The sequence below is a fragment of the Urocampus carinirostris genome, chromosome 5 (genome assembly GCF_059441175.1).
Source record: "Urocampus carinirostris isolate Australia breed hairy pipefish chromosome 5, RoL_Ucar_1.0, whole genome shotgun sequence".
Classification (NCBI taxonomy): domain Eukaryota; kingdom Metazoa; phylum Chordata; class Actinopteri; order Syngnathiformes; family Syngnathidae; genus Urocampus; species Urocampus carinirostris.
In genome coordinates, this window is record NC_142353.1 from 43,861,585 (window position 1) to 43,881,340 (window position 19,756).

At 38.8% G+C, this 19,756-nt stretch overlaps 1 protein-coding gene across 2 annotated transcripts in view; it reads right to left on the reverse strand.

Annotated features, from left to right (window-relative positions):
• atp2a2a (ATPase sarcoplasmic/endoplasmic reticulum Ca2+ transporting 2a) overlaps nt 1-19,756 on the reverse strand; it is a 66,801-nt gene that overhangs the window by 25,979 nt on the left and 21,066 nt on the right. For both annotated transcript variants that reach the window (XM_088336936.1, XM_088336935.1), the window contains exons 4-10: nt 17,391-17,495; nt 16,946-17,084; nt 4,782-4,862; nt 3,898-3,983; nt 3,318-3,782; nt 1,424-1,512; nt 1,240-1,342 (exon numbers count right to left, since the gene is read on the reverse strand). In XM_088336936.1, the coding sequence (XP_088193062.1) occupies nt 1,240-1,342; nt 1,424-1,512; nt 3,318-3,782; nt 3,898-3,983; nt 4,782-4,862; nt 16,946-17,084; nt 17,391-17,495 (1,068 nt within the window). The remainder of the gene's footprint in view (nt 1-1,239; nt 1,343-1,423; nt 1,513-3,317; nt 3,783-3,897; nt 3,984-4,781; nt 4,863-16,945; nt 17,085-17,390; nt 17,496-19,756) is intronic.

A 19,756-nucleotide genomic window follows, 5' to 3' on the forward strand; every position in this document is an offset into this window, starting at 1 on the left:
CCCTGCTGCCTGGAGAGCACATTTATACAAACAACATTGGGCAAGCTGCGGTGCCTACTGTCTGAAGATGGTTAGACTAGCCTCCAGCACGCCCATGAGACCAACGAGAAAGGAAGTGATTAAGAAACCGGATAAACATTGTAGGTTGGGACGGTTAGTTTTTATATTAATTCTGGGCTCGTTGTTGGGAAGCATTCAGGTAACTTATTGGACTCTTAGAGTTAACTTGCGTTGAGGAAATCTGCTTTCCCAGAACACAAGAGGTTTGGATGTAGATATTGAACAAGTTTCTTAACAAAACAATTGTCTGCCCTTCTTGGCTTTGGACCCGTTTAAAATGAAAAATCCAACACCCAAGCTTGTTGGGAATACGACCTCCTTGGTCATGAAGGAAGAGTAGTCACAAAAACAGCCTAATTTTTTGGACTGCTACAGCAATAAAATGAGAGCTTTTGCATACCAGATGCTCACACAAAATACATGATGCAGTTGGGTGGTAAACTAGTGTAGGCTGAAGCCCTTCGAGACTTTGTGATTAAGTGCTATACAAATAAACATGACTTGACTTGTAACTTTTCCCTGCATCAATATATTGAACACTAGATGTCACCCTTTGTTAAGCTTACTCAGCTGGTATTGAGGTTTTTCTTTTGGAAAGGACAGCTCATAGCCCCCCAAAATAGAATCACCTTAATGAGATGATTGCATGTCCCGAAGCAGGACTAACCTTGGTAGCTTGTGCAGGTTCCTACAAAGCAAGGTAATCATTGCTCTTGTTTTTTCATCTATTTGACTATTAGGTCTCACAATATGAGCCCCTCTCTCACTAAGGTAATATTGGGACTTCAATCTTAATACCAAAAATTTACGAAGGCTATTGGTTCAAGCTTGATCCCTAGTAATTACCATAATAATACAATCCAAGGTGCATTCGGCCAAGATGCAGTGATGGACTTTATGTAGGAAAATAATTCATTTCTGATACTGATCATTCAAATTAGTTATTAACAAAGATGCTAATATAGAGAGCCAGGCATCACTTTAAACTCTCTAGTGGACAAAACTATATGTACAGGCATCAACAAATTTCAGAGGGGAATCGTATACACACTCCAAATAATCAGATTCGAGTGAGAGCAAATAACTTCTCATTCTGACATTCATCAACAATGTGCACTTGTCTGCCCTCTTGTACTCTCAATGTATCACATTTTAAAAAGCGATAAACACAGTTCAAACCTCATTAAAATCCAGTGATGAGTCATTACACAGGGCACAGATGGTAGCCAGTTCCACCAGAGCGTCATACTGAGAGCACTTGATTTGTTTGCCGTCCTGGTATCTGTGAGACATGCACCTCAGTCAGAATGAGAGCGACTTATCGTCACAGAACATGAATCCTCATTTCCTTCCAAATACTCACATGTTCCCTTCTGGTGCGTACGTAGAACCGGTGATGGTAAACTCCGACAGAGAGCAGCTCTCACCTTCGGCTTTGTTGATAATGAACATCTGAAAGATCAAAAGACTGCATTGACGTTTGAAAAGCCAAACAAGAATATTTGCCAACTAAAAGAACAGCTGGCTGCTTTTGAAGACCAAGCAGGTGTGTACTGAAAGAGGGTGAAAATAATGGCTTCCTGAAGATGAGCCACATTAGAACAGCCTATCTTTTCCTTTGTATTTCATTTAATCCCTTAACACAGTAAGGCAATGATGTACCGGTATGTTTTAAATATACCAAACACCTGCTCTAGACTCAACTGTAGTCTTCAGGATGGCTCGCTCGCCATGGTCCACGGGGCTTCTAGATTCCCTCTATTTTTGTAATATTACTTTTGTTGTATTTCTGTAGTGTTTTTTGTACTATAGTTAATAGTATAGAACTACTGTAGTAGTATTTTGTAGTATTTTTTTGTTTTTAGACTGAAAACAAATCAATATATTAGGTCTCTGTTTCCAAGCGCTAAATTTGATATTCAGAAAGTACATTGAAAAAAGACATTTTTGAAATTTTTCTATCCTTTACTTTTTGCCTTAATTCTTTTTTTCTCTTTCCTTTATTCTTTTTTGTCCTTTTCTCTTTTATTTATTTTGTCTTGCATTTTTCTCTTTTTTCTTTTCTCTATAAATTTAATAAGGTGTGTTATGGTCACTTTGAGTCTTCCTATTTTGTCTTGTTCCGTTTTTGCTGGCACGATGGGAAGCCTTCATTTACTTGAAAAGCGCTATATAAATGCAGACCATTTACCATCACGACAGAATACAGCGACATCTAGTGGGAAAATAACACACTGTCCCTTTCACTGGCACATTAAGGCGGGGACTTCAAACTATCATCCTGGGGGCCGCAACTTTTCCCCCCCGGGCCGCAAGTTTGAGACATCTGTTATATTGGCATATCATTGGTTGGATCCCTTAACCACACGGTTCATAGGGGCACCATTTCCTATGGTGTTGGGCAAGTACAGCCAGGTAGCACCCATCCCTCTCCTGCCCACACGAGTTTGACGCATCTCACCATAAATATGAATGAGAATTGTTGTTTAATATTAAGTGGTGTGCCATTTATCAGCACAGTTGCCCTGCAGAAAAAAACATCATCAAACTGCCGTACAAAAGACGATGTTTATACCATTCTTAAAGATAAATTCGACAAACACACAGGAATGACAAGAAATAGCTTGTGATAGTTAACGTGTCATTGTTACAATCTGGCACGAGTACTTGCAAAACACATTGTAAGGGTGAAAGAGGATACCAAAGAAAATGTAGGGCGGCTCCTGTCAGATTTGACCAACAACACAAAACAGGCAATTCAATTTCACAGTTAGTCAATAATAAAACTGATTATCCCAATTCAAATGATGAGGTATGTGTATAATGTAATCTCTTCATATTAGATTTATTCTGAATAATTTCCAGAGACGTTTGGTAAATGTTTGCGCAATTCAACCATCTTTCACCCACTAACAAACAGGTTCAACTGCCGACCTTGCTCGAGCTTAGACGGATGACTGAGCAGGCAAATAAAGAGTTCTTTACAATAATGAATTAATCTTATCACAAAGAGACAACGGAAGTACTGCTTGGCTGCTTTTCAGTTTGATGACGCAAGGTCAGTTACATAAGAGTAACGTGTCATCCGACTGCTTGATGTAGGCAAGACAAGTGGCTGCATGCTCCCTCTTGGTTAAATAACCTGGAGCGTGTTCGCGACGGGAACAGTATGATTTGCAAAGTTTCCCTTGAGCCAGTTATAAAAATCAGGAAATTTGGCTTCCTATTGAAATATTAGAGAAAAACAGCAAACTTACCCTGCATACGGACATCTGATTGGTGGTCAGAGTTCCCGTCTTGTCCGAACAAATGACAGAGGTGCAGCCCAGCGTCTCCACAGATGGCAGGCTGCGGACGATGGCGTTCTTCTTGGCCATGCGGCGGGTCCCCAGAGCCAAACAAGTGGTGATGACGGCGGGCAACCCTTCCGGGATGGCGGCCACAGCCAGCGCCACGGCGATCTTGAAGTAGTAGACGGCGCCGCGGATCCAGGAGCCTCCGTGCACGGGGTCGTTGAAGTGGCCGATGTTGATGATCCACACCGCGATGCAGATGAGGGAAATGACCTTGGAAAGCTGTTCACCAAACTCATCCAGCTTCTGTTGTAGTGGGGTCTTCTCCTGCTCAGTTGCTGCCATCTCGTCACGGATTTTACCGATCTCTGTGTTAACGCCTGTGGCCACAACCACACCTACAGCCTTCCCAGCTGCAATGTTGGTACCCTGAAACAAAAATATTGTGTTTCACAACAGCAACCAAGAAAGACGCCATTTTTTCCATGGGACATTGGCTAACTAAAATGTCAAAAGTGTGTTTCATATCGTATACAGTACTAACAGAGAAGAGCATGTTCTTTTTATCTTGATTGACAGCGCGAGGATCAGGCACAGGGTCGGTATGTTTGATCACGGAAACGGACTCTCCTGCAAAGTAAGGCACAGGTGGTATTGCTAAGAAATGAGAAAAATTGGAGTAGTACATCAGACAGTATTCTAATATCTACCCAAATGAGCATACTATGTATTTATGAATGACAAACATCGTTTTCAACCCCCCAAAAACTTAGTTTGTGTGTGCATTATACACAATCAGTCAACAAAATATCGCTGACTATCATCGCAACGGGAATCAAACCCAGGTCGTGACAGCGTGATCGCCAAATACCAACCACTGGATCACCAGGGGTATGGATCACATTCGAAGAGGCATTAGGTATTATATCATTATCACACTATAAAAATAACAAAGTCGTCCTGAAAGATATAAATTAACAAAAAGTGAAACAATTCTGATGTTATTAATGAATTTGAAAATAATTAAATAATGTCTTGGAAATCTTATGTTGTAACCATTAATAAAAAGGTCAGGTGATTAAATAAAATCCAACGCGTTATCATCTATATGACTGGCGGTCCAGCGACCAGAAATCGGCACCCTCACCACCGCGACCCAGGTTCAATTCCCACTGCAAAGTTTGAGCTGAGGAAAAAGTGAAAAACATTTTACAGATGATTTGTAATCCAAAATTAGAGGCGTGGGTTACACACAAACACATATGGCACATCAAGTTTGATTATTCATCTAAAACATCAATTTAAAATAAACCACTCAAACTGCATTAGTTGTTGGGATAGTACACAGGCAGTATTCTAATATAAAAAATGCAGATCATTAGTTGTTGTTTTTCAGTTCGCAGACTTCTATATTTTTGATTAACTCACCAGTTAGAATAGACTGATCCACTCTCAAAGTTGTTGATTTGATTGAACATAGACGGATATCAGCGGGCACTTTGTCTCCAACTGAAAGCAAACAAAACATCTGTGTAAAACACAAAACATATTGCTATATAATTAAAGGATTAATTCGAGACACTACCTCTATTTGATGGAAACACAATGCCAAAATCAATTTAGGGCTGTCCCTAGGGTGTACTAACCAACATTAACTAATTGCATATATGTGATCTTGAATCAGTGGGTGACAAATTGGTGGTTATGTAAACTGTCGTGGAAGCTAATTGCAGAGGTTGTTACAAGGTCTTGGGCAGTGCTGACGACACTGCAGCAAAGGAGAGAGAGAGAGCCAAACAGGGGAGGAAATTGAGCACTTGTGTGCCATAAATGGCTCGTCTCAAAGGAAATGACCAATTTGGGATTGTGGCGACCCAATTCAGCTTCCTAATGCTGCATTAAAAGAAACTGAGGGAATTGGCTCACGTTCTAACCATGTACAGTTAGAAGGTAATATATTATGCATTTGTCCCATGCTCAACTACATGAACAAGATACGATACTATAATTCAAATGAATCTGCAGTCATTAGTAAATATTTTTGTCCCCTTACTTTTTCAGAGTCTCGTTGAACAAGATCTTTCTCCCTAGTGGTAAAACCAAATCGAAATACTTAAGAAATATCATTAAAAAAAATCAAACGAGTATTGAAATCCATAAAGAGGGAGGAAATCCAAATCTGTCTGACCCATTTATTAAGTAGTACTAGCTCATTGCTGGCGTGAATAGTCAACATTCGGTTCTTTTTAAAAATTCTATAGAAAAAGAAAATCTTAATTGGAAAATTCCAAACTGAATTGGCCACTTCCAAACTCAATTCTTTGTTTATCCTTCAAATCAATCAATAGAGACCTCGTTGATTTGGCTTGTCATCCTTGCCTGTGGGCAAAAATTCTGGCCTAGTAAAGCAGATGGCACATTTTGACATGATTATGGTGTCTTGGACAATTTGCCAAAGCGTATTTTCCATGATAAGTGGTCCAGCAGACCAACCACCTTTTCTTTTACACTTGTCGCACAGCTGCTGCAACAATGTCTTAAGGGTGCCCCAATTGACATATTCTGTCATAATATACCATCGATCCTTAACAATGACAGACCTGCCAATCATGATTTTTGCAGATCCCAAAATAGTTTTTCTTATAACTAAAACAATACACCTCTACTGTGAATAAAAAGGACCAGTGTGACCTTTAGAGAACAGAAGGGCCTACCCCAACCAAGCACTAAGCCAAAAATGTAAAAAGTATTCCAAAATCTTCCCCAATGCTCTGATCAGGTTTAAATGCGGCCTTATGCTGGCAGCTGCCTTCACGTCAATGCAACAATAGAAGAAGAGACAAAAGGACATGCCCCTCTACTCGATACTGTACTCTGAATACAAACCGTCATAATACATTCCTAACAGGCCGGCGTCCGATTTCACTGTTGTCACAGTCTGTTTTCAGCCTTTTTACAGTTTTGTGCTCTTGAACACATGGGCATCGCTGCTTATGATCCTTGGAGAAGGCAGAAAATGACTTGCTGGTTAAGTGTCCTCACAGTAGTGCCAGAAATGTTGAGCTGTCAGCAAGTATTGTCCGATCCAGACAGACAGCATTTCTCAGAAGGACTGACGTCTAACACGGTAGCATCCAAACGCGGCACGGCTACAACAATAGAAGCGTCACTTCTGAGAAGGTCACTAATCCTGGCTCATGGACAGGTCAATCGACTCTACCGACACTCCAGGTCATGATTAATATAACAAACAGAAAAAGCAAGGTTACAATCACAATGTCAGTTGAAAAGTGAAACCTGAATTTATACTACCTTTGGCTTTCATACAGGAACTAACATCTCGTGCAGTGTTTTTTTTTTAAATTGCCTATCCTCTGCAGTTATGCAACTCTTACAGTCTCCAAGACGTTACTTTTGACGAAAGACTGATAAACCAACCTGACAATGATGCCTGCAGCTGAGTTTGGGATTTTCAGGACACCAGGATTGTCAAGGGGCTTTGTTACACCGCAGGCTCGCTCTGAATAAGTGCGTGTGTAAATCAGTTGTCACTTTGTGTCAACATCCTGCTTGGTAGCGGCCTAAGCGTCTCATCCGCCATCCACACTTTTGCACCTCTGTGTTTGCCAACAGGTGATGAGGTCCACAGTGTTCAAGCTTGGTGAGACATTGCACACAACATGACTCACACAGGGGCCTTTTAAATAGACCTTTCAACAGCAAGTGCGGCAGTAGCACAACGTAAGCTGGCAGCTTTGACTGGCACCTGCCCATGCCGTGTGCTGGGGCACAGCGTGAGCTTCAGGCTTCCTCAGGGGCAGCCACGCGGGTCCATGTGCTGATGGCAGCAGGACAAAAGGTTGACGTCCCGTCAAGTCAAGAGGGCCATTACACAAAAGTCGACGCGACAGCGCTCCAAAGCAGCCTTCCTTCAACAGCCACCTCAGTGAAATCTCAATCTACGAATGATAATTTGCTCTGCATTGACAATGAACTGCATAGTTTGAGGTTTCCTTAAAAAGTTTCAAATGAAATATTTTCTTTAAAACGAGTTAATGCCCAACTGCGTGCAAAGAGCCTTCATATATTTTTTACTGCGCCTATCTGGTTTTATCATCAGTGTTCCGCCCACGGAGTGTGATTTCACGCTCAAGGTTTTCCTTTCTATGATGAAAATGGTGAAAGAAAGAAAAGGAATAATAATGCCAACCTGAAACCCAAAAAAGGATGAGTTTATTCTAACCAATCTGTGAGACCCATACGTGTTCCTGGCAATGCAAGTAAAAATATTGTCATCATGAGATAAGCTCTGGTGCGTCAACGCATGTGATCTAGTGGTAAAGGGTCACGACTCGGATTTGATTTCCATTCCCAAAAATGTTTTGCGATTTTAATCAGCTATTCTTAAACGCTAATCATTGCAAAATACGATTAAACGCAAATAAACATGAAAACTCTTACTGTAGTCTCATTGTCATGAGCCTTATAGTCCGGTGCAACTTATGAAAATATTTTATGGCAAAAGACTATTGTTTTGGGAGGTTGCACCTTATTATCCAATGTCACTTTTTGAAATGTAACAAAACATTCATGAATCATTTTCTGTAAACATGTCATTTTCAAGTGTCTGTGCTGTAAAAACTGGGGGTATTATAAATTCTATTGTAATTAAACATACTGTTCAGTGTCATTTTATAACATTCCAAAATTTTTCCAATGTAAAAAAACGTGCCCTGGCTCAAAAAAGGTTGAAAAACACTGCGTTAGAGTACATGGTTCAATTATATCCAATACAGTAATATAATAAATAATAGTGATCCAAAAGGGGGCAGCTAATTGTCTATTTGCTCAAGATGTTTCTGCTTGTTCAAGGAGGCACTCAAGAATTAATTGTTTCTCAAAGGAAAATGGTGCATAGCAGCATATAGTGTTAAAAGAAAGCCCTGAATAACAGTTGAGCAACTTTGTGGATCCAGGGTTTATGACGTGCAACATCAAGCAGCGTCATAGATGTCGTTTCAAGACCTGAAACCACTCAACATTGAATGAGACATTAGTAATACTGCTAAGGTCGAGAAGATCAAATTAAAACTAACATTGAAATTTTAGACCAGAGAAAAACTGTCTTTTGACTTCACCAAACTCCTTTTACGTTTGGAATACGATCCTTTCGAGTGTTCAATCTCCTTTTAAAGAACACTTGTGACACTTTCCATCCACATGGCTTAAAATATAGCCACTTAAAGTACTACGTTGGGCATACGTCATGCAGTGGTTAGTGCATGCGCTGTGCAAAATGTACAAGGACCGCATGATGTAACGATGTCCACTAGCATATACTGTACTTCTATGGTACTAAACAAGCAGCACACATCACCCTTTGGGACTTTTTCGACCAAAGCATTAAATTACCGGTAGCTGGAAAAAATACCACACACAAAAAAAAAAAACTTCATTTACTGTGTAATCAGCAGACATTTTTCTTCTTTTAATATAACAAAAATCTACCGAAAAAATCATGTGCAGATGAAAAGACATTAGCTGTAGTAGGCCGTCACAATACATTCTTTACAGTTGTGTTTATTAAATTTGCCTATAAGTGAATGATACAACTGTACCCCCCCCCCCAATTATTCAACTACTGAACTCTGTGATCTAAAAAAAAACTATAGTAAACCAATTAAGCAATATTAGTCTTCAACATTTAAACTAATTCATAACAGGTTTACTTAATGTACTTTATAGTGGACACAGATAATTGCAAATATCTCATCAGTCCTTTATGAGTGACTCCAATCAAAGAAATGTTACTTTTGAAAGAATTACATGGAAACAGTTGAATAGATGTTGACTCGTGTGATTATTATTATTGATTACAAGTTGATACCCAATTGTATTGTGTGAATTTACGGTTGCAATGTAATATTTGGTATTACTGTAATGCACTAGTCTCCGATCTCCCGAAGTCCAAAATCAAGAGCCTCCAGCTGGTACAAAATACTGCAGCGAGGCTTTTAACTAAGACAAAAAAGTTTGATCACATGACTCCAATTTCAGCTAACCTGCATTGGCTCCCTGTTAGCTTAAGTTGTGATTTTAAAGTTCTGTTGGTAGTATACAAAATCATGCATGGACTTGCTCCCTCATATCTTTCGGATTTAATTTCCCCCTATGTTTCGGTCCGGAGCCTTCGCTCTGAAAATGCTGGTCTACTGGTGATCCCAAGAGCCAAGAAGAAATCCGTAGGTTTGAGGGCGTCCTCCATTCGGGCCCCGGTGCTGTGGAATGCTCTTCCCCCCCAAGATTCGATTTGCAACCTCAGTGTAAATGTTTAAATTTAAACTTAAAACACACTTCTCTATAGCATATGAATAACCTATATTTTATGTTGACAATATCTGTGTATTATTTGCCCTCATGTAGGTTTTAGATCAGGGGATGGGGTCCAATAGTTTGTAGTTTGCAATAGTCTGTGCAGCCCTTTGAGACCCTTTGTGATTAAGGGCTATACGAATAAACATGACTTGAAAGGAGGGCAGAACAGTTCGTTTCCAAGATAAGCTACAAGAAAAGGGAATTCTAAGCAACTAAAACATACCAAAGAATTTCATGTTAAACTGAGCAACATGAAGCAGCAAGATGCTGCCTTCTAGGTATCAAGAAAAAAAAAATGGTGTACAAAGCGAAGGAACAGAGTGATAAGCTTTTGGCTAAAGCAAACGTTTCTAGAGTCCTTGCAGCAATAAACAAAGACAAAAATAGTTTACAAGTAAAAATCTGCGTTTATGTACAGCTGAAAATATGATCAAAAACCTTCTGGGTCTGATCTATTGGACTTCTGTTATGCAATACCAGAACAGTCTCCTTCAGATCTCCGCTTTGCCTTTTGCTGGTATGAATCTTAAACAGCCGCCAACTCAGCCCGCACATTGCATGCAACTCTGGTGTGGTTCCCATGGCAACACAAACGAAGTTAGAGAAGCTTTTGTCAAAATTAACACGGTGCTTGGCAAGCTGAGGTAAACGTAGGTTGTAGGTAGTATGCAAGATGCATACTGATATTTGTACATCACATTGAATTTACCATGTTAGAGAATACGTAAAACAAAACTACAACCAAGTAATATGGCACAAAACTGCGCGAGTAGAAACAAACTATGGTCCCACCATATGTGGCAAAGTTTATAACAGATTTGTTTACTATACAATACCACTATTACTAACGAATTGCCAACAACAATATAATTGTTAAATATTTTAACCTTGAACGTTCCTGTAAAATTGGCCTAAAACACCATTCCAAGTTGTACCCAAATTAAATCAAATGACGTTCTTGAAAAGTTTGGAGAAAATAGATGGTTTTCGTCTCATTTCAAGAGGTAACACTCTAAAGTTTTGTCCCAAACTAAAATAATCACTGCAAGTGGTACTAACATTGAGTAATCCGAGTTGGAATACACAGAAATAGGTTTTTATTCTCGCCTGAATTTTTCTTTGCAATTAAATTCCTGCAGATGAGTGAAGGAAAGGCATCTTAGCTGCAAAACAGGTGAGACAATAGCTTAAAACTTTACTTGGTACCTTGTCAAATGTGATCACAATCTGAAAAACTAAACGATGTATTCTAGGGGAGATCTAGGCGTTTCCATAAGTAGCCATTTAGACACAACTAGTTTACAGTTCCAAAACTGGGTATTTTACTTCGGCCAATTTTTTAGAGCTTTTGAAAGTGTTGTAAATGTTTGACTTCTCTTTGTAGGATGATTGTGCACACTTAAGCGGAATAGTTGTGCCTAAATATGAATCACAAGTAGCGTTACGCACATTCGGGGGTCAAATTTAAAGACTCCGTGTATATCTGCGCATCATTCTGGTTAGAACTTCATTGGTTAACCAATGTGTCAACCATCCTTTGAACCGGTTACTACTGGCAAAAGATATCCAGAGCTAAAGATGGTGATCTCCATTTTATCAACACAGGCCCTTATAGACTAAGGCATATTGTGGACCGTGAAAAAAGCCACCTATTGACCGAGAGTAGTGTCAGAGACTTACGGCCATATTAGAAATTATTTTAAGAGTGTTTAATTTGAAAACGGATATTATATGGCAAAACATACGGATTGCAACAAGGACCATCCAACGATGCAGAAATGCTTTAAGGCTGATTTTTTTTTTTGCAGTCTGCATTGTTGTGTTTTGAAGTCGACATTTTACACGGTTGGATTGACTGGAGCGTCCAGGATGTAAATGACTCCATTTTTGCAAATAATGATCTCGTGAGCTGACTACTAGGGGAATTCTTGGTAAGCGGCTTTATAGTTTTTGAGTATCTTCTTTCAGATTGATCATGATGTTACTGTGATATGTACGTTTTCAATATGTGTGAATGAATGAATGAAAACTTTATTTCGAACATTATAAAATAAAAACAGGACAAGAATAATGACTTAAACAAAAAAAATAATGTTAACATAACATGTTCGAAAAGGGGTAGTAAGAAGCAGATGCTTATTTTCCCTACCCCTTCATCTTCCAAAATACATCTTACAGATAGCTCTTGTGTCTAATATAACAAGGTCTTACGGATAGACATATTACATGGTCAGATATCGATAGTCATCAACAATAGTCACATATTTTATACACTAATCATCATAGTACCCATCTTTTAACGTTATAATGCTACTAGTCATTAAATATCATTATGACACCAATGATAATAACAACAATAGCAATAATAGCAGTTATGATATAATAATAGCAACAATAACAAGGTTAACTATCGTTTTGAACGCAGTATTTCCAATCTCTAGCATCACTCATACGCCATTTTCTTCATCTCTGTATTCTGCCAGTATTGTCTTTTGTATTTATGTTTGAATAGTTGAACATTGTTTGATCTTGTCTTTTAAATTGACTCCACACACAGACACACACATACTTTTCCTGGTGGTTCTCACCTTTGGGATTTTGAATTTACTACAGCCCCTTAAGTTATAATTTCCCTCTTTCAGAGTGAATAATTTTTGGATGTTTTCTGGCACTGTGTTTTTGTTGACCTTAAATAGCAGTTGTGAAATAAATTTAAAAAATACCAAATCATCCAATTTTAAAAATTTGGACTGCAGGAATAAAATATGAGTATGATCTCGATATCCTACCCTGTGTATGGTTCAAATATTGGCATGGTTTATTAAATTGACCAGTGACACAGTGAAGACACGACTTTGCTTCTTAACAGTTCGACGACCTGCTGGCTGTCGATTCATTTTTATATTCTATCACAGCATTTACTGCACCTTTAAAAAGTTACTGTTAGAGTTAAATTGTGCCATCATTTTCACATAGAACGAAATCTAAGAATTAAAAAAAAAAAAGCCCATGTCATGCGAACCGCGCATGTCATCAAAATGAGACCATTCATCTCAAGCTCGTTGACAAGTCGTGAACAATTGCCAAAAGACAGTCCCTTGGTGATACTGGATGCTTGGCAGACCACATTAAATGAGGCTATCCACGGTGTCTGGAATCCTAGCGAAGGGCGCAGCGCTGACGGGTAGGGTCACTGTGCATGGAGTATAGAGGGGCAAGCTTCACCACAAAGTGCTTCCCTATAAGGCCATCTCTCCAACACAATGGGAGTAGACCAAAGCCTCCCCCTTGCCACCTTTCTCACAGAGCTGTACCACCCACCAATAAACTCACAGCCAGCTCTGAACGAACCCACTGAGATTTTTTGAAAGAACAGTGGGCCACCAACGACTCTCACCTGGAAAACATTGTTTGTGTAAAAAGGACCTAGCTTGGTTGTGTTACCAAAGACTTTTTATACGCAGCTATGCTAATATTAGTCGACGATAGTGAGGCATCTCTACATGAAAATAATCTTTGCCGGGAGTCGCTCATGCCCGATAGTCTCTTTCGACCGGTAATATAAAAAAGGGCATCAACATCAAAACTTCTGAAGTTTGGGAGCCTATTAGTCTGGAAACCGTCAATAAAAGTTTACTTGCAAAGTTTGCAACGCAGACCTTGCATGGTAGTAGCTCCGTGACGCACGGACACAGAGTTGAACGAAACGGAGTCTGACTCGCCTCGGAAAGATTCAAGTTACATTCAAGGCAATGAATAATTTACACACATATTTTGCTATTATAGAGCGCAAGCTTTTGCCAGACTGTGGCAGACAAACTTATTAGAAATTAACTGCATGCAGTCCCAATAACAATGTCAGTTGTTAAAACCGATCGATTTTAAACTGTTGAGAATGACCACTGGATGTACTTTGCAAAATGCACTTATTTTATTTACTGTTACACTGCTGCTAATGACCCCGGTAAAATTGATTACAAACTTTAAATAATGATCAAGTTATTTGACCGTTTCTAAAAATGCACAGAAATTCATTATGTTTCTACTGACGAAACGCACTGCGCCTAATGGTTTTATATTTATTGTACGCATGTTCAATAAAATAGGTATTTTTAATCGTACCAATTATTTTTGTGTTCAATAGAATTTCCCACGTAATTAACTCAACTCCATGCTAATCTTAAGAAGAAAAAAAAATAATTCGACTAGACGTTTAAATAGTCAGTGACTAGTCGACTATCATCCTGGAAGGGGGATTACCTCATGTGCGGTCCCTTCATTTTCCTCATGTTGAGGTTTTTGAGTTTTCCCTTGCCCTCATGTAGGTTTTAGATCAGGGGTTGGTGTCATAATAGTCTGTAGTTTACAATAATCTGTGGTCTGTGCAGCCCTTTGAGACTCATTGTTATTAAGGGCGTCACAAATAAACATGACTTGGGGTTTTTTAGTTTTTCCTTGCCCTCATGTAGGTTTTAGATCAGGGGATGGTGTCATAATAGTCTTGATGACATTCATCTGACAGGAGCTGAAAGAACACAACTCGAGTATGACTGGTAAACTAATTAAACATCAGACAAAGTCAACTAGCCCCTTTGAATTTTCAGGCAAAGCTTATTCTAGAAAATGAATATTGTAAAAAACTGCTAAAATCGGAACCTATGGTTTATACATGCAACTATAATTATCCCCCCCAAAAACAAAAATCACATGATTATTGTACAATTTAAAAAAAAAAAAAAAAAAAGTACCCATCTCAAGGTTACTACCGATTCACGTAACCCACCATGTGTGCCAAAAAAGAAACAAAGGGGCATATAGTAGGAGGTAGAGACCAGACACCTGTCATATTCACCAGTGCCTACTATAAATACAACATTCCATTATTCAAACCATCTATGACTAGCTATAAATAAAAGCAAGCGCTACACAAAGATTTTGCATCACTTCTGAGGCTAAGGGTTAAACACAGCTCCGAGATAAGACTAGTGTAGCTCAGATACTACAGCATTCCAAAGACACGCCCGTCAATTTAGCATGTAAAAAACGTTTGAGTTTAGGTTGCCTAGACATCAGTATTTACGAGATGACAAGGTTACATACAGCATGGGAAGTGAAAAAAAGTGGTTAGAATGAACCTTTCAGATTACAATTTGCACGATACGCAGGTCAATCTGAAATAAATGTTTTAAACAAAGAAAGAAATGGTTAGATAGGATATTTTGACAATTACCTATCTATCTACCTTGGTCATATCCCTCCAAAGGGGTGACCAACAGCAAGACAAAACACGTAGACAAAAACGAGGAAAAGAAAAAAGGAAAAAGTAGCAAAAAACAAAAAGAATTGACCATGGCCAACCACCCAAATAAGTTAGGCGCCTCGGCACCCAAGTTGGTCATGCTTTCGTCCCTCCAGATGAAACGGGACACAAGAAAGCGGCCGTGTCACTCGGGTCAGGGTGACACAACACACTCTTCTGTTCAACAGCAGGGCCCGACAGCTTTCGCTGGTTTACCCCTGCCGCATCATACAGGTGCCCTGCCCATCCCTTGGAACACGTCTAAACATCCCACTATCCTTTTACAACACCTCTCCACTCATTCCTATCCCATCTTTTTCCTGTGGTGAGGGGCCCTCTCCCCATGGGAGGTGTGAATTCTCCCACCGTGGTCCGCTGCGTGTCGCAAGAGGTGACTAAAGTGGAGGGAGCGAGGGGACTGGGGATCCTCTCCTCTCTATCTCTACTCCTTAAGAGACAGCAAGGCAAAGAAATGTGGCGGGAGACCGAAAGGTCTCGCAAACCCTAGTTATAGGGTCACGAAATGTGAGAGGATGTGGAAGTAAAGTGACTAAGTGGAAGAAAGAGGAGATCGGAAAGATGACCAAAATATACAATTGTCAATATTGGGGAGCATCTGCAAGTCGGGCTGTGTAATTGGTTTAATTATTTTGCCGTTTTCTTTGAATTTCATACTCAGAGGTATTTCAAAGTACTCTATTTAGAAAATATCCATAGTTTGCACCTTGGGACAATTCAGAAACTATCCAACAAAAGTTTTCTTACATTTGAAAAACTGAAAGGTAGTGGAAACATTTTTCAAATCGTACCAATTAAAATCGAGATGGTGGCGCGCACTAGTGTAGCAGCTAATGTCTCTGAAGTTTTATATTTCTTAATCTTTTCTTGGACTCATGTCTCCAAACAAAAGAGCAGCTTCAGCGACAGACTGATGTCACAGTCTTGTTCCACGGACAGGAGGCTCTTTAACTCCACCCAGGGGAGTAAAAGCCCACATTAAACCCCACCTCACATTTGCAAATTACCCTATGTTTATTACAGTGTGTATTTTCCATAGCACTATTTAAATACTCGTTATATTGGGTATCTGTGTATTCCATATCATTTATATTATTTTATTTTTCTACACAAGGATACTGCTGGAAGTGTGAATTTCACTACAGGGATGAATAAAGTATCTGTTTTTAAAATATAAATCATTGCATGAAACTGAAAGAGGTAAAAAAAAAATGTATATTATAATGTTTTTTAATATCACTGCTCTATTATCACAATGTGCTATTCTTCATTGCATCATTATCATTACAATTTAGGCTAGTTTTTCTACGCACGATGCTGTAATTGTTTTTTTCCTGCCTTTTCATCTGAGATTCTGTTTTCTCTTCAAAGTCTTTAAGGCGCCCGCTTTGAGACTGGGAGGTTCGGGTTCGCGCCCCGGCCGAGTCATTCCTAAGACTTAAAAAGTGGTCGGCGGCGCCCTCTCTTGGCTGCGGCTGCATCGGGTCAGATGCAATCGACATTTTGTTCTGTGTACATTGTTACACAGAATGACAATACAAGGAAATTATTATTATTATTATTATTATTATTTATATTAATTTTTTTTTACCCTGGTGTGCCACCGTCTAACAATGTTGATATCACTGTCAATAAAGACAATTCTAATTCTAAATGAATTACAGTGGGCAACCTTCCATGATATCCAATTTGAATTATAATCCGTTGGTAAAAAAACCCCAAAAAAAACAAAAATTTTAAGGAAATTGACTCTCTAAATTAATTTTGAAACCAATATTATTACAAATCTTAGTGACCACACTTTTTTTTCACTAAAAGTTGTCACGTTGTGTTGCAGTAATTATAATAGGCATTTTATCATGTATTCGGTATATAAAAACAGAAAAGACGATTTTCCTACCAGCGACTTCAACAATGTCTCCAGGAACTATGTCTCTCGCTTTGATCCTCTGGACAGTCTTTCTGTCCTGCCGGTAGACTTTGCCCATCTCGGGCTCATATTCCTTGAGCGCCTCAATGGCATCTTCAGCATTACGTTCCTGAAATCAATATATCAACTTAGCGTACACAAATTAATGTCATTTTAACTTTCCTTATGTGTACAACAATATAACTTAAATACTAGAAAGTAGAAAAAATACATATTTGATCAGATTGTTATTCTGTGGTGGGAAGTAAATTGTCTCCAGTCTTTTGATGATGACTGGAAATAATTTACTTTAATAACCATGTTTAAATAATATGCTAATTATTGCAAAAATTTCCAACCGCCGTGACTTTTTCTCTCATGTATAAATAAGACGGGAGGTAATGTTGAGGACAAACCACATTCTAGTCCAACTCACCTGCCACACCCCAACGATGGCATTAGCAATAAGAATGAGTAAAATTACAAAAGGTTCCACAAAGGCAGTAATAGTTTCTTCTCCCTCCTCAAACCAAGCCAGGACCTAAAACCAGAAAATAAAAACATGTTTTAAATCATTGGTGACCATATCTCAAAATACCATTTCATTATAAGTGTGACAGCGTAAACTCAATGAGGGTATGTAAATAGGAACAGGCCCACTCAATTTGCATGAAATTCCTTCATAAATAATACTTAAAAGCGTGACATTTTGTCCTAGAGATTTTATTTCAGCCTTATGCAGTGTTCTCATTTTGCCCGCGTCCCAGCATCATTTTTGCTGGGGACGCATTGGGTCAAATCAACGTGCGTCCCCGGGACGCAATTTTTTTTTACACCAAATTCTCATTATTACCCGATTATTTATTTTTTTTAACAAAGATTTACCGCACTTAAAACAAGTTGAAACATAATACAGAATGTGGTAACAACGGCAATAATTCCGTCACGAAAAAACGGCGGAGAAATTCTTCAGAAGACCGTGATGGCAAGGAAAACACATGTTTTGAAGCGAACGATTCGACGAAAGATAACAAAAGAATACTCCTAGCAAGAAAAGGACTTTTCTGCCAAAATGGACTCAATTATATACCTGGTTACGCTATGAGGAGGATGATAATGGAGGCTACATGTTCTGTGATGCGTGCAACCAGCGTGACAAAAAAACTGGATTGCATAAATCATTTCGCAATACGAACTTTCAGAAAAGCACATTGGATCGACAACGACAATGAAAACCACAAATTAGCTATGGAAATTCCGTTGCTGCAACTGGACCTTGAGAAGGCATTACAATTGTGGCGGGACAGCAAACCACGAAGAATGTATGAACTGAAAAATCTGAAGTGATTAAAACATGAATATATAGACTAATATTTCAGCAATATTATTTAGTATAATGTACAATATTTTTGTGAACTGAAAAATCTGAAGTAATAACTACTTTGTATTACCAATTAAGTGTGATGATTAAAACTGAATGAATATATGGATTTATATATTTATTTATATATTTGTCGCCAATGTACAATTTCAACCTCGATAACACAAAATTTTGGGGACCCATAGATCTCTGTTGGGACCCATAGATTTTTGAGCATGCGAGTCCCCGGGACCCATCACTTTTCACAGGTAAAATGAACACTGCTTATGTACTGTACGACACATTTATTAGATACAAGTGTCTATATGAATACACAAACTGAATATGGGATGCTTTTAGTAGTAAAATAGATTAGCCGTCTACTGGTTTGCAACCATCATAGAAAGAAATGAATCATCCGTAAGTCTTTAAAACTGAAGGGTGAAAGTTCAATTGTGCTGCAGATGGAATATAAAGATGGCAAGGCGTGAGCTACAGTAACAGCAGTGTTTGTGCAACTTCTTTGCCATTATCTCATTGCATCACGTTTGATTAAGCAAACAACCAAAAGAAACCTGTTTAACAGTTTGTTTGCTATTATAACTTGTGTTTTAATGATTTACCCTTAACGGGACGAGAGTTAAGAAAAAAAAGTAAAAAAACAATTTCCGATTTGAAATAGAGAGAAAAATTCGTGAAATATGCACAGACTCTTAAATGGTGCTGCTTTTTCTCCCCTAAGTTTTTAGAACACCAAAAGAAACCAGAAAAATAAAAGACTATGGAACCGGAGCAACAGGGAGTAGTCATGGAAACTCGTGTGATGCAGGTTGGCTGCCTGGGAGCGAGTTCCGTTTCCCAAAACAATGATTTACCATTTGACCAGGATTCGAGAGTAGGCAATTAAGCCATGATGCAATTGTGGTTCTAGGAAAGCGCAACAATTTAAAAAAGGGGGAAAAAAAAAAAAACTCTGCAATAAAAGAACATGCATGGACTTGCTCCTTCCTATCTAAGATTTAATTTCCCCTTATGTTCCGGTCCGGAGCCTTTGCTCTGAAAATGCTACTAGTGATCCCAAGAGCCAAGAAGAATTCCGCAGGTTAGAGGTCGTTCTCCATTCGGGCCCCAGTGCTGTGGAATACTCTTCCCCCTGAGATTTGATCTGCAACCTCAGTGGAAATGTATCAATCTAAGCTTAAAACACACTTCTATTCTATAGAATATGAATAACCTATATTTTATGTTGACAATGTATTATTTACCCTCATGTAGGTTTTAGATCAGGGGATGGTGTTATGATAGTCTGTGGTTTGCAATAATCGGTCTGTGCAGCCCTTTCACACTCCTTGTGATAAACGGCTATACAAATAAACATGACTCGACAATAAGCAGATATTTTGAATCCAACTGAAAATCTATCAAAGCAATTTAACATGAGT